The following is a 14,404-nucleotide window of genomic DNA, read 5'->3' as shown; positions in this document are numbered from 1 at the left end:
AATAGTAGGAGATTGCAATATTCCACTTTCAGTACTTGATAGAAAATCTAGACAGCAGATCAATAAGTAAAGAGAGGACTTGAAAAATACTATAGACAAAATGGACCTAACAAATATATGCAGAACATTCCACCAAACAATAGAATACACATGCTTCTCAAGTGTACATGGATCTTTCTCCAAGAAAGATCACATGTTAAGTCACAAAATAAGTTTCAACAAAGTTCAGACAACTGAAATTATACCAACTATTTGTTTCTGACTAAATTGTATAAAAATAGAAATCGATAGCAGAAGGAAAACTGGTAACATCAGGAAATGTGGAAATTAACATATTCTTATACAACCATCGCATCAAAGAAGAAATAAAAAAGGAAATTAGAAGGAAACATCAGGACCATGGTGGAATAGGAGGCTCCTGATTATCCATCTTCCCACAAACACACTGAGTAAACACCTACACACAGATCAATTCTCCCCAAGAGAAAGCCAGAATCCAGTGAAAAGACTCCTACACACCAGATGACTGAGAAAATATTCACATCGAAATGAGTAGGAAAAGTGTTCAAAGAGACACTTGAACACTGTAGACATTCCCTGGAATTGGTTTCTACATGCATTGAGTACCCCAACTTTCACAGCCTTTACCCAAGGGACAGGCTCCTAAATCACCTAGTTCTGTTAGTTAATGGAGCTCTGAACTCCTGACTCTTCTAGACCACAGAGAACAAAACGGTGACTTTTCAATTTACAAATGTGCAGCAACTATCTCCCTAGGTTCAAAGTGAGCAGTCTGAAAAAGAGTACAAGCATCAGCCTCAGACACTATCCTTAGTCCAGGACAGAAGGAGTGAAAGGAAAAAGTCTGGCTGTCAGCTAGCTTCTCTGTAAGCAAAGAAGAAACCATAGCACACATCTAACATATCTAACCCCAACCTCTCCACCTGCATCACAAGGGACTGGCTTCTATCCCACTTCTCTCAAGGCAATTGCACAGCTTGACAAGCTCTGGTTTCTTGGGACCACTAAGAACAAAGACAATAAGGTAGGCAAGTACGAAGAGTTTACAGTCACCTAGAATCTCTGGCAAGGCTAAGTGGGCAGGAATATCTCCTACATGAGACCAATCTAACAAAATAGGCACAGAGGTAGCTCTTTTAACTAATATGCAAAAACCAACATAGGTAACATGTTCAAAATAAAAGAAAAAGATAAATCTTCAGAAGGCAACCTAATGAAATGGAGATATATGACTTACCTGACAGGGAATTTAAAAGGACAATCATAAAGATGCTCAATGAGATAAGGTGAACAATGTATGAACAAAGTGAGAACTTCAACAAAGAGGTAGAAAATATTTTAAAAGTAACAAACAAATCATCATCAAGCTGAAGAATACAATAACTGAACTCAAAAATTCAAAAATAGAGAGGTTCAACAGCAACTAGATCAAGAAAAAGAAAGGAGTAGTAAATTTGAAGGCAGATCATTGAAAATCAATTGCTCCAAAGAGTAAAAACAAACAGGAATGAAAAAGAGCAAAGACAGCCTCGTCAACTTATGGGATACCATCAAGCAGAATAATAAAAGAATTATCAGTGTATTAGAAGAACAAGAGAGAGAAAATGGGACAAAAAACATATTCAAAAAAATAGTGGCAGAAAAATTCTCAAGTCTCTGGAAGGAAATAGAAATACAGATCCATGAAGCTCAATAAACATGTAATAGGATAAATCCAAAGAAATTCACACCAAGACACATTATAATAAAAAAAAGACACATTATAATCAAATTGTCAACAGAAGTTACAGACAAAGAGAGAATGTTGAAAGCTATTGAGAAAAGAAATTTGTCACATACAAGGAGAACCTCACAACACTATCAGCAGACTTTTCAACAGAAACCCTGCACCCAGAGGGAATGGAATGATATATTTGAAAAGCTGAAAGAAAAAAACCACCTGTATATAGTATACTATTACTATATCCAGCAATCCTGTCCTTCAGAAGAAGGGGAGACAATAATTTTCTCAGACAAAGAAAAGTTGAGGGAATTTATCCCCTCTAGATGTACCTTATAAGAAATGCTAAAATTAGTCGTTTTTAATCTGAAGGGGAAAATGGCTAAGTAGCATCATGAAAATACAAAACTCAGCTGGGCATGGCAGCTCACACCTATAATCCTAGCACTCTGGGAGGCCGGGGCGGGAGGCTTGCTTGAGCTCAGGAGTTTGAAACCAGCCTGAGCAAGAGTGAGACCCCGTCTCTACTAAAAATAGAAAAAATTAGCCAGGCAACTAAAAATAGAAACAATACAAGCAAACAAAAAAACATTAGCTGGGCGTGGTGGCATGTGCCTGTACTCCCAGCTACTTGGAAGGCTAAGGCAGGAGGATCGCTTGAGCCCAAGAGTTTGAGGTTGCTGTGTGCTAGGCTGACACCATGGAACTCAATTCTAGCCCAGGCAACAGAGCAAGACTGTCTCAAAAAAAAATTAAAAAATTCTTAGGCCGGGCGCAGTGGCTCATGCCTATAATCCTAGCACTCTGGGAGGCCAAGGCAGGAGGATAGTTCAAGGTCAGGAGTTCGAGAGACCAGCCTGAGCAAGAGCGAGACCCCGTCTCTACCATAAATAGAAACAAATTAATTGGCCAACTAATATATATAGAAAAAATTAGCCAGGCATGGTGGCGCATGCCTGTAGTCCCAGCTACTCGGGAGGCTGAGGCAGTAGGATCGCTTGAGCCCAGGACTTTGAGGTTGCTGTGAGCTAGGCTGATGCCATGGCACTCTAGCCTAGGTAACAGAGCCAGACTCTGTCTTGAAAAAAAGAGGAAAAAAAGAAAAAGAAAAAAAAAATTCTTTATACATCTAGGCAAAAACAACATATGATTTATAAGGAAAATTATATTATCATCAGATGTTTTAACAGTAACACTATATGCCAGAATAAAATGGAGCTATGTATCTTATATACCCAAGGAAAGATAATATTAACCATTTTTACAGCTAGAAACAATGGTATTCAAGTACAAAGGGCAAAAACTTAATCACGTGTAATTCAAAAAATAATTCAGTGTTCATGTTTTCATGAACACGTCCTGAAGAATGTACTAGATGAGCTTCAACAATCACAATGAATAGGAAGGTATCCACATACGCATGAGCATTAAATATATAGTAACTGTACAACTAAGAATAGATAAATTTAAAAGGAAAAGTATACTTTGTAATGGCCAAATACTCAATGTAGATAGAGCACAACAATTAAAAATGAGGAGAGAGGAATGAGAACGGGAAGAGCAGAGGCAAAAAAAAAAAATAGTTTTTAACCATTCTCAACAATTATACCAATGGAAACAGTATTAGCATTGTTATTCTGAGGCTGATGTTTATATAATGTGAGATAAAATAAACAAGTAATAATGGGACATTCTGATTATGTCATTACGTATCTACCTTAAACAACAAAATTCTAGAAGATACAAGTGTAATACACAATAAATTTAAGTTTGCAAAAGACAACTGGAGTTCTGAATTTGAATTCTATTAGTATAAACTCATGAAGTAATTTATTACATATAGTAACCAATTTAGTAGCAACATGTAATTCCAAGCATCCTGATTATGGTACTGAAAAGGTATTTTTTCTAAAAGGTGAGGTAGGGTTTAGTGGAGAAATGGAGAAATGATTCCAGGCACGGGGCAGGAAATGTAACAAGATGTAAAAGAACATTTTGTGATTGATAATGAAGAAGCTATCAAAAACTACTAGAGTCAAGTTAAAAGGACTCAGGAGTCAACCAGAACCAACAAAGAGGCTCCTGGAGATGGGATAATTTGAGCTTCAATATGTTTATTTATTATATGGACTGCAATCACCAAATATACTTAATTTGAAAAGTTCATAGGGAAATAAAGTTATTAGTTTTCTCCAGAGGATAGAGAACCAATTCATTCACTTAAAAACTGGCAAGTAAATATTCTGCTTCTTCTCTATGAATTACATCATTTGGTAACAAAATACTAGAGAAGGAAAACTGTCAATTTATTAAAATGTTCTATTAAATAAAAATAATAAAATTAGAATATCACCCTTTTGTAAACCACCATGAATTAATGGGTCTTTGATGAAAGAACAAAACACTAGCTATAGTCTTACCAAGAGATCAAACCTAAATCTGATCAAGTCTCTGGATGCAGCTGCCAGTTTGCAAAATGCAGAGGACAAAAGAACTGTGTCAAGAATACACAATCAGCAAATCCTGAATGTGGGAAACTCTATACCTCAAAAGACTGATTCTTCAACAATAAATTGTAAAGAAAAGGATACAGGGAGAATCTGTAGATTAAAAGACTTAAAAGACATTGATTTTTTTTTTTTAAGAGGCAAACTAAGCTAGTGTCTAGGAATGCATGTTTGGATGATAAAACTTAAAGTATGAGGACTTTGACAATGAAAGAACAAGGAAAAAAAGCTAATAAAATAAAATTTAAAATAGTGCTTAATTTTGTGTGGAATGGGGCAAAAGGACACAACTTGTAAAATCCTAATTCTTGACTGGGTAGTAAAATGGTTACATGGTTGTTTACCTTTATTAAACTATACTTTTTGTGTTTTTGTTTTGTTTTTTCTTTAGAGACAGGGTCTTGCTGTTGCCCAGGCTAGAGTGCAGTGGCATCATCATACCTCCCTGCAAGTTCAAACTCCTGGGCTCAAACAATCCTCCCGCCTCAGCTTCCCGAGTAGCTGAGACTACAAACGTGTGCCACCACATCCATTTTATGCAGAGATAGAGGTCTAAACATGTTGCTCAGCTAGTCTCGAACTGCTGGCCTCAAGCAATGCTCCTGCCTGGGCCTCCCGAAGTGCTAGGACCACAGGTGTCACCTACAGTGCCTGAGCCCCTCCTACTTTTTAAAAAGCATTTTCATTATAAAAATAAAGCAAAAACAGGGCTGGGCATGGTGGCTCAAATTTTTTTAAAGAAATAACTAGCAAGTCCTCCGGACACCCTGGTAAGTTACATAGTTGGAGATAAACCACAAAAATTCAAAGTGTTACCACATTGGTGAAGTTATAGGGGTCCACTGTTCTGGGGAGTACTAGGACAGTCCCTCTCTAAAGAATAAATCATTTTACCTTGATCCTACCACTAAAAAAGATACAGCATTTGGTAGGCTTCTGGATTTTAGAAACAACACAAAATATAGACGGGAAAACCTCTTCAACCCAATTTGCAGGTAATCTAGATCTTAGTGGGGCTGAGTGAGAGGCCTCTGCAGTTTAGGCTGGAGTACACATAACCCTGTCACTTGGGCCACATGACCTGGCAAATCTCACGATGGTAGAGATATCCTTTAGTAAACAAGGATGCTACAAGGAGTCTCTGGCAAGCGGTGACTGCAGAAGTCATAACACAAACCCTTAGGTTTCTGGAGCTAAGTCAGTCTTCCCACAACAGATATTAAGGAGTAGCTCCTGGCATATCACAGCTCATTAACCATATGATCAGAGTTTCCGATAAACTGGGTATTAGCACATCCACCAAGCCATAAGACTAAATCCGCATGGTAGTAACTCGTGGTGCATTCATTAGAGGGCCCATGCCCCTTACATCCAAGACACCACCAGCACCTCTCCCTCAGCTTACAACAATGGCTTCATTGGGTGGTTCACTACCATCAGCTGACAGAGAAAACACCCAGACTTGGTTTCCACATTAATCACCTTGATATTTGACTGTAAACCAAAGAACTGACTGCTGCCACTCCAGACACAGAGTAGACCTGAAAGATAGTGATAAGGGGAAATCTACCCAGTTGGGCTGAGCATCAAGCAATAAATCTGGTCAGCACTTTGGTCTAGTGATGTGATGTCAAATTAAATGCTCACCATAGACCAGGCATCCTCAAACTACAGTCCGCGGGCCTCTGGCCCTCCAGGTGTTTTTGCCGCCACTGCCTGTCCTGCTTAGCAGCCGACTCCCCGGCGGGCCCCCAGTGCACACTCTCCAACCGTCTGAGGGACAGTGAACTGGCCCAGTTTAAAAAGTTTGAGGACTCCTGCCATAGACTGTAGGTCAACACTTCTCTAGTTATTTAGGTTGTTTGAGGTGCATTCTCTATGTTCATTCCTCAGGAACTGCTTAAGGGAAACATGTTCCCTGAATTCTTGCACACTCACGTCTGAGGAGTGATTTTTATACTTAAAAATCAGTTTTGCTAGATATAAAATCTCTTCACATTTTTTTTCTTTGCACAAATATCTTGAAGTGTTTTTTTTTTTTTTCTCCTGATACAGTGTTAAGCCTTGCTCTTATAAGTCACTTGCTATTTTTGCCTAGATAGCCAATCCCAAAGTTGGTATCTTGCTATTGCTTGTGTTCTAAGACTATATTTTCAGGCAGGCAGGGTGCTGGTCCAATATGTAGCTCCAACTCTTTTTTTTTTAATCCAGCAAAGCATTCCATTTCATAGTTCTGTGAATACATCTTTTCCTTTCTATCTCTAAAATCTGTCATATCTCCACTACTCTTTATCTCTTTTCTGATTTCTAAAGCCCATTTACCTTAAGGCATTAACTGTTGTTAATCTGCTTTTGCTTATTCTAGTCTTGTGATTTTTTTCATTAATTTCTAATATTTTCTACGTTTTTCAACTTGACTTTTGTTACTCTTCCCCATCATATATCATTTTCTAAACATCTTATAACTCGGTTTTAAGTAATAGGTCACAGATATTACCCATTTTAATGAGCATGCCTTTCTGGTGTGTTTCACTATCTATAGTGATGTTATTTCTGTTTATCCTTTTTTGTAACAACTTTGCATGACTATAATTTTATGTTATTTTTGTGGGAACTTATAAAAGAAACTTTTTTCTGAACATATAAAAGAAAGCTCAGGGGTAATTTTTCTAACTTCACAGATATCCCTCTTGTTTTTGTGTAGTATCTAAAAGTCAGCCAGCTTGCTTCCTAAGAGTTTCCTGAATCTTTTAACAAAGATGAGTAAGATATGTTGGGGGGGGGCGGGGGAAACAAACCCAAATTATAGCAAGCATTTTTAGCCAGAAAGCAAACTTCATACTCCATGGAGGCCTATGGAAATAAAATGTCCCCTCCAATAAACCAAAAAAAAAAAAAAAAGCACATTTACAAAAAAGAGTATAACTCAAATACAGAAGTTTTTTAATGGAATTTAGTAGCCAGTTCTACCTTGAAAAATTGAGTTCTGCATATAATGAAATAATTATAATCCTATTTTAAGATGGAGGAGAAAGACTTCAATGTGAAAGTTTTCAGATGAAAAGTACTCTATAAATGATAAATGAATTTTTTACCCATGACAGTACATTCCTTAGTATAGTCTCATCTCAGAGAACAAGTCTTTAAACAGTAGTTTGCTGTGATTTAAAATGAGTATCAAAACCTTCCATACAATGTTACTTATAAAAATGTGTTAATATTAAAGGACAAATGCAGATTACCTAGATACATATATTAAGGTCATGTTTTTTCAATTCAGGTCATCTCAATTAAAATCTTCCTTTTTAGGCTGGGCACAGTGGCTCATGCCTATAATTCCAGCACTTCAGGAGGCTGAGGCAGGAGGATTGCTTGAGGCCAGGAGTTAAGAAGAGCTGGTACAACACACCAAGACCTCATCTCTACAAAAAACTTAAACTAGCTGGCCATGGTGGTGCCCACCTGTAGTCCTAGCTACTCGGGAGACTGAGGCAAGAGGCTCACTTGAGGCAGGAGTCTGAGGTTACAGATGCTTTGACTGCACCAATGTACTCAAACCTGGGTGACAGAGACCCTGCCTCTCATTAAAAAAAAAAAAAAAAAATCAAGTAAAAAGATTATGAGGAACTTTTCAATGAAGGCGTCAGGCTTCCATTTGTCCAATGAGCAATCTGAGCATAATTTTTAAAATGAGGCAAACAGAATGCTTCTTGATACCATATCAAGTATTCTTGCCCCCCCCCCAAAATGAAATCAGAATCTAATCTTCTCTAGATCTAAATCCTAGGATATGGAATAAATGAACAAGTTGAACAAAGGAACTAAATTCAAACCGTGGGAATGCACACAGTTCCTTCAAGTCATGGTGTGTTGGATAGAAAGATGAGAGGAAGCTAAATTAGATTTTAAGACATTTAACAGACAAAACAAAATTTATTGTGTACACCTGGTTTAGATCATGATTTGAACAAGCCAACCATAAATATTATAGTTTGGAGACAATTAGGAAATTTGTAAATGGACTGAATTTTAGATATTAAGATACTATTATTAATTCTGTCAGGTGGAATACTAACATTGTAATTACATATGAAAATATCCTTTCATGATACAGCTGTAAGTATTTAGATTAAAATGACATTACATCTGGGATGTGCTTTAAATAAAAGGGGAAGAAAAACAAGTATGGCAAAATTTAATGGTAGTTAAAGCTGGATTACAGGCATATGAAGGTTCATGACATACTTGCTCTATTTCAGTGAATACTTTAAAACTTTTTTAATATAAAAATCACCCTTTCAAAAAATGTTCAATACATACAATTGACAAAGTTTATTATTAAGAAACTTTAATAGAAGGTTTTTAAAAACAATATTTTTGTTTTAGAATACTGAAAGATAACAATCCACAACAGGACATATACAAACAAGGATAATTAAAATATTAAATACTATCTAAATTAAAAGACCATAATTCAAATTGCTAATTATAATCTTTATGTTTTGGTAGAAGCAGCTACAGTTGCCCTTCATGAAATTCACCCCACCTTCTCATGAAGACTACAAAGCCTCACCACAAATTCAATCATTTAATTTACAGTAATCAACGCTGAGTTTTTTGTGCTTAAGCATGCACTAAAACAGAAAGCACAAAATCCTGTTTACAGGGATTTTTAGTTTTCTTTAAAATGTATCTCAAGCATCTTTTGAAGTGCGAACTTACAAGTAGGCTGTATCCTAAAAGAAAAAGGCTTCTTTTTAAAAGAAGTGTGAGATAGCCATCCAATACTGCCAGGAGTGGTTATATAACTAACCAAAAGAAACCAGCAGTACTCTCTGCTAACTCTGTTTTAGTGTAGCAACCTTCTCCTTGGTACTTCAGTTCTTAGCTGTTACTATACTACCAGCCAAACATATACTCCATTGCTCTGGATACAAGACTTTCATCTTTTTTTGGCGTTTGTCTGTCAGAAATAACCTATTAAAAAAACACACAAAAAATTGTTAAGTCATTGTTTCTTTAATGTCACAGACAATTCTACAATTAATAGCTAATTTGAAAGAGAAACATTAAAATGCATCTATAACACTAAATTATATAGTTTAAAAGTTAAAATATGGCCTTAGAATATTCTTATGCTTGTAAGAATGGCAAAATTTTATTCCTTTGGCAAAGCAAATAATATGTTTCTTAAATTAGAAAACTGAACAAATAACATAAAAGCTGCAAGAAATGGGGAATTTAAAACATCGGTATTATAAACTAAAGTGACTGTTTCAGGACCCGTATCTGCAGCTGGCTAAGTTCAGAAAACCTGGCTAATCAGCAACAGACAATAACATACTCAGTGAGAGTCACAATACTTCTAGCATTCTTCAAAGAATATAATGAACTTCTTTAAATTTTTTTTTTTTTTTTTTTTTTTTTCGAGACAGAGTCTCGCTTTGTTGCCCAGGCTAGAGTGAGTGCCGTGGCGTCAGCCTAGCTCACAGCAACCTCAAACTCCTGGGCTTGAGCGATCCTTCTGCCTCAGCCTCCCGAGTAGCTGGGACTACAGGCATGCGCCACCATGCCCGGCTAATTTTTTATATATATATCAGTTGGCCAATTAATTTCTTTCTATTTATAGTAGAGACGGGGTCTCGCTCTTGCTCAGGCTGGTTTTGAACTCCTGACCTTGAGCAATCCGCCCGCCTCGGCCTCCCAAGAGCTAGGATTACAGACGTGAGCCACAGCGCCCGGCCTTTCTTTAAATTTTTTTGATGAGAAATTTTTCCTCTCTGAATAAGAGCTAGTCAATGTCTTCTTTTGATAACCAAAACTACTCCAACCTAAGGTTCTTCACTTGTGATATCATCAGATTTAGTCATCAGTTTTACAGGGTTTTAATGTTCCTTCAAGCCAAAGATGTATACATGAGATACTTTATATGTATGCAAATATAACTTAGAAAAAAACAAAATAACAAACTCTCAAAATGTTTTAAGGAATGGCAAAGAAGCTTTTTAAAACTTCAAGATAACTTTCCAATTGACCAAGATACAAACTTCAAAATATAGAATTTTAAAAGTTTAAAGAGTTCATCAAAATAATCACCTCAGCATGAAATATTAATGGCATTGGATTGGATTAAATCAATCAATGAAAAAGCTAAATATATACTCAGCCTTCAAAGTACATTTTTTAAATCCAATCCTTAAAATACCTGATAGTCACTAGTAGAAGCTTTGTATGCTGTAGCAAGAGGTCTCATGGTAGAAATCCTAGGAGTACTTCCAGGTTGTGTTGGTGTACCTAAGGTTTTGATTGGTGGTGTAAAGGCTAGAGATGGAGATGATAAAGCATATCTGTCACTGTTTTCCATAACACTCTGGAGAAACAAAGAAACTCCTGTTTATAAACGTAATACATATTATTCAATATTACATCCTATTTACAATAAAAAACATATCAAAAGAGGCATACTTTAATCTAATTAACCTTTCAAATAACTTTAGGCTTAAGAAAATATATGCTTCTTAGCCAGCATCTGAGATCTAATACTCAACCAGAAATCTACCTTCAGTGACCTAAAACAACCTCAATACAATTACAGACCACAAGAGTAAGAATCTCCTAAAAAACACTATGAAAAAAATCAGCAAGGACAATAAAGAGAATTCTTGAAGAAACCTGGATTAGAAGGGAAAATCAAAGTCCAAAGTTATTTGAGACTCAGTAACCCCAAATATTCCTCTAGCTTCTGCAAACATCTGTTACAGCACAGAATAATAATTATACAACTATATACTTTTAATAGATTATAAGACCAGGAGCAACATCTGTCTGCTTTGTTCACTAATGTGTATATACCAGGCAATTCCTAGTATGTAGTGTATGTAAGTACACATATAATTACCAAAAGAATGTTCATAATGATTTTACATGCCACAAAAAATTATACTCTGTATTTAATAAGTACATAAATATGAAATAATTTTTTAATATCTTCAAATAGGAATGACTAACAAAAAGCTTCAGCCATTCAAAAGTTAACGATCAGTTACCATTCACGTTAAATAATTCATTCTGAAATAGCACCATTCCTTTCAAGTATTTAAAGAATCTGATATTGCTTTGCAGAAGAAAGAGAATGGGCTCGTAGTCAAAAGAGACCTAAAATCTAGGCCTCACCTTTAACAACTCTGGACAAGTTACCAAAGCCGTCTTAGCCTTTTTCCTTTTTCTGAAAAGTGAGGGGGTTGGGATAGATTATCTCTAAAGTCTTATGATTAAATACCTTTGGGCTTACCATGAAGAGTATGGTAAATAATCATATTTTACAAACTAAGAAAGAGAGGCCAAGTGAAGCCAAGTGACACAAGCACCAATTTCAATACTTAGTCTCATGCTCTTTATATAGATTCTTTTCTTTACATCACCAATAACTTACTTTATCAATACAGGGTTTTACACCAATCATGATGGATTCTCCAAAAATCCTCCCATCTTTGCTTAAGGCTTTCCGGGCCTGCAGTTTAGATTGATAACGAATATGCATCCAATTTCCTGTGTTAGACATCTGCAAAGAATGAAGTTGTTTCTTTAAAAACTAAAATATATAAAATCTACACCTAATGAATTCTATTAGAAAATAGAAACAGGGTCGGGCGTGGTGGCTCATGCCTACAATCCCAACACTTAGGGAGGCTGAGGCGGGAGGTTCACTTGAGGCCAGGAGTTTGAAACCTACCTGGGCAACATAGGAGAGCCCATCTCTACAAAAAAATTTTTTTAGAAATTAGCCAGGCATAGTGGTATGCACCTGTAGTGCCAGCTACTCAGGAGGCTGAGAGAGGAGGACCACTTGAGCCCAGGAGTCTGAGGCGAGCTATGATGAGGCCACTGAACTCTAGTTTGGGCAACAGAGCAAGACTTTGTCTCAGGGAGGAAAAAAAAAAGGAAAATAGAAACATGTACAGATAAGTTTACTTCCATTTCTTGATATCCTGTAAAAAGCTGTATACTAGGGTTCAACAAAAATCCTACGGAAACAGTTTCAATAATCTATATCTAGTTCTCAATTCTCTAAAATAAAGACTATGTGGCAAATATTCTCAGAAAGAAAAGAAATTCTCAAAAGAATTATTATAAAAAGGTCTTACACTTGCTAAAAAAATTTTTTAAACTGTATTCAATCTGATTTTGTGTAAGATTTCAGTCAATCTCTAGTAACAGAAAAAACACTTTTTTTTATAACTTATACAAGACAATTTTTTAAAGCTCTAAGCTGAAAAGCTCTAAAAATTCTATAAACTGAGAAACTTTTTCCCCTTCTTTTATTCCCCAATAAAACAAACTCAATTGGAAACCAGTACTATAATATTTAGCATAATCTCTAAGAGACTATAAACTATTTAAGAAAGGGGGAATGGATCCTGAAACACTCTTTTCCTTATCTCCTCTCTTTATCTTTTTATCAAACACTAAGCAACTTAAAACCTTTTAGATTCCAAAGGACATATTCTATCAAAACTTTAAAAAATTATAAAGCTTAGGAAGCATAGACAAAATTCAGAAGCAAAGTTTCTTTCAATTCATAGTTTATCTTTCCTTAGCCAAAATCCTGAATTGAAAAAAATTAAGCCTTACCACATGTTTTAAGATATTCCCATACTGTGCAAATTGTAATAATATATAGGAAGCAGATGCTTGAGGAAACCTGAAAAAGAGTTGTCCAAATGAAACAGTCAACTTCCACTATCAGTACAAATGCAAATTACTATACTTACAAGTGTTTCAAGATAAATTTCCTCCAACTGTCTAGAACATTAATAGATTCTTGAACATCCTGTTTTCCCCTGTTGGCAAACCCTGTCATTGCCAAGTCCCTCTTTACAGCCATTCTTCTCCATTCTCAGAGTATACCCCTGAAATTTCTAAAAATTCTACTCTGTCATTATCACATCTCACAGAAAAGATCTATTAAGTTGCAGATCTGTATGTATTTTATAGTGTGTTTATAAGCAATATTTAGGTATACTATGGTTATTGAAAGAATTATAAATTATAGACACATATAATTATGCAGCAAGCATTACCTAAAGATTTTGAAATTTAGACCTGAAACAAAAATAAAACTGAGCACTAACAGCAATGATACAGAATCATTTATTACCCATATCTCTGTATAGGAAAGTTCTAAGTGACTTTTACTTTCTTGTTTATAAAGTTCTGTAAGGTTTGAATTTCTTACAATGAGACATTATTACTTTGATAGTCCTAACAATAAAAGTATTTTCAATCTGAAAACAATAACCACTATCAGTAGTGTAGAAACATCTATCTGGAGGTTCTTTAACCACTAACTTCAATTATCTGTAGCTTGGATTAGAACCCTAAAGAAAAATATGAGTCACAAAAATAAATAAGAAAGTAAACACATTAACATCTGAGTAGAATATGTACTGCATTCAGAACTGGAATTTTATTTTACTTATACAACTCTGGGATATGAGATTTCTAATCCCAAAGAAAAACAACAAAGGAAATGGGGTGTCTACAGAGCAGAGATAAAGAAAACAAACATGAAAAGGAGAAATAATGGCTATAAGTGAGGGAGGTATTAAGCGAAAAAAAAACCAAAAAAACAAACAAACAAAAAAAAACTAAACCAGAATTCTAGGACTCTTGGGCCACTTTACTCCAATACTCTATATAAAAGAATCACCCATTGCAACAGCCAAGCTCAAGAATTAGGATTTAAAATATTTTTAAAAATTAAAAAAATTTAAAAAATCACCCAAAACAGATAAATGATAATTCAGGACAACATTAAGTCAGCTGGGAAAAGGCCATAAAAGAAGAAACATTTATAATGCATTTTTTAGAAGTATTTCCCATAAATGATCAAAACAAATTGTTTTATCCCTTAAAGGAAAATTTCAGATCTTGCAATTAATTTCATAAAGAAGGTTAGGTTACTGAAAGTAACAAAATAAACAGCTGGGAAAGTTAGGCCTTAAAATATGAAAAAAGGACTAGCAGTACTTCAAGTAGTTTATCTAATTACTGAGACTTTTTTTTTTTTTGAGACAGAGTCTCGCTTGTTGACCAGGCTAGAGTGAGTGCCGTGGCGTCAGCCTAGCTCACAGCAACCTCAATCTCCTGGGCTCAA

The 14,404-nt window shown here is 35.5% G+C and overlaps 1 protein-coding gene across 3 annotated transcripts in view; it reads right to left on the bottom strand.

Moving 5' to 3' along the window:
- Nucleotides 1-8,579: 8,579 nt before the first annotated feature.
- The window catches only part of NUP35 (nucleoporin 35), a 38,103-nt gene continuing 32,278 nt past the window's right edge, over nucleotides 8,580-14,404 (bottom strand). For 2 of the 3 annotated variants that reach the window (XM_012788452.3, XM_012788447.3), the window contains exons 6-9: nucleotides 12,880-12,949; nucleotides 11,681-11,809; nucleotides 10,454-10,618; nucleotides 8,580-9,225 (exon numbers count right to left, since the gene is read on the bottom strand). In XM_012788452.3, coding sequence (XP_012643906.1) covers nucleotides 9,148-9,225; nucleotides 10,454-10,618; nucleotides 11,681-11,809; nucleotides 12,880-12,949 — 442 coding nt within the window. In that variant the 3' untranslated portion in view covers nucleotides 8,580-9,147. Of the gene's footprint in view, nucleotides 9,226-10,453; nucleotides 10,639-11,680; nucleotides 11,810-12,879; nucleotides 12,950-14,404 lie in introns of all 3 variants that reach the window. The other variant, XR_012920587.1, reaches the window with a different exon arrangement.

This window comes from Microcebus murinus, chromosome 8 (genome assembly GCF_040939455.1).
Source record: "Microcebus murinus isolate Inina chromosome 8, M.murinus_Inina_mat1.0, whole genome shotgun sequence".
Taxonomy (NCBI): Eukaryota; Metazoa; Chordata; class Mammalia; order Primates; family Cheirogaleidae; genus Microcebus; species Microcebus murinus.
This window is presented reverse-complemented; position numbering and strand designations above follow the sequence as displayed.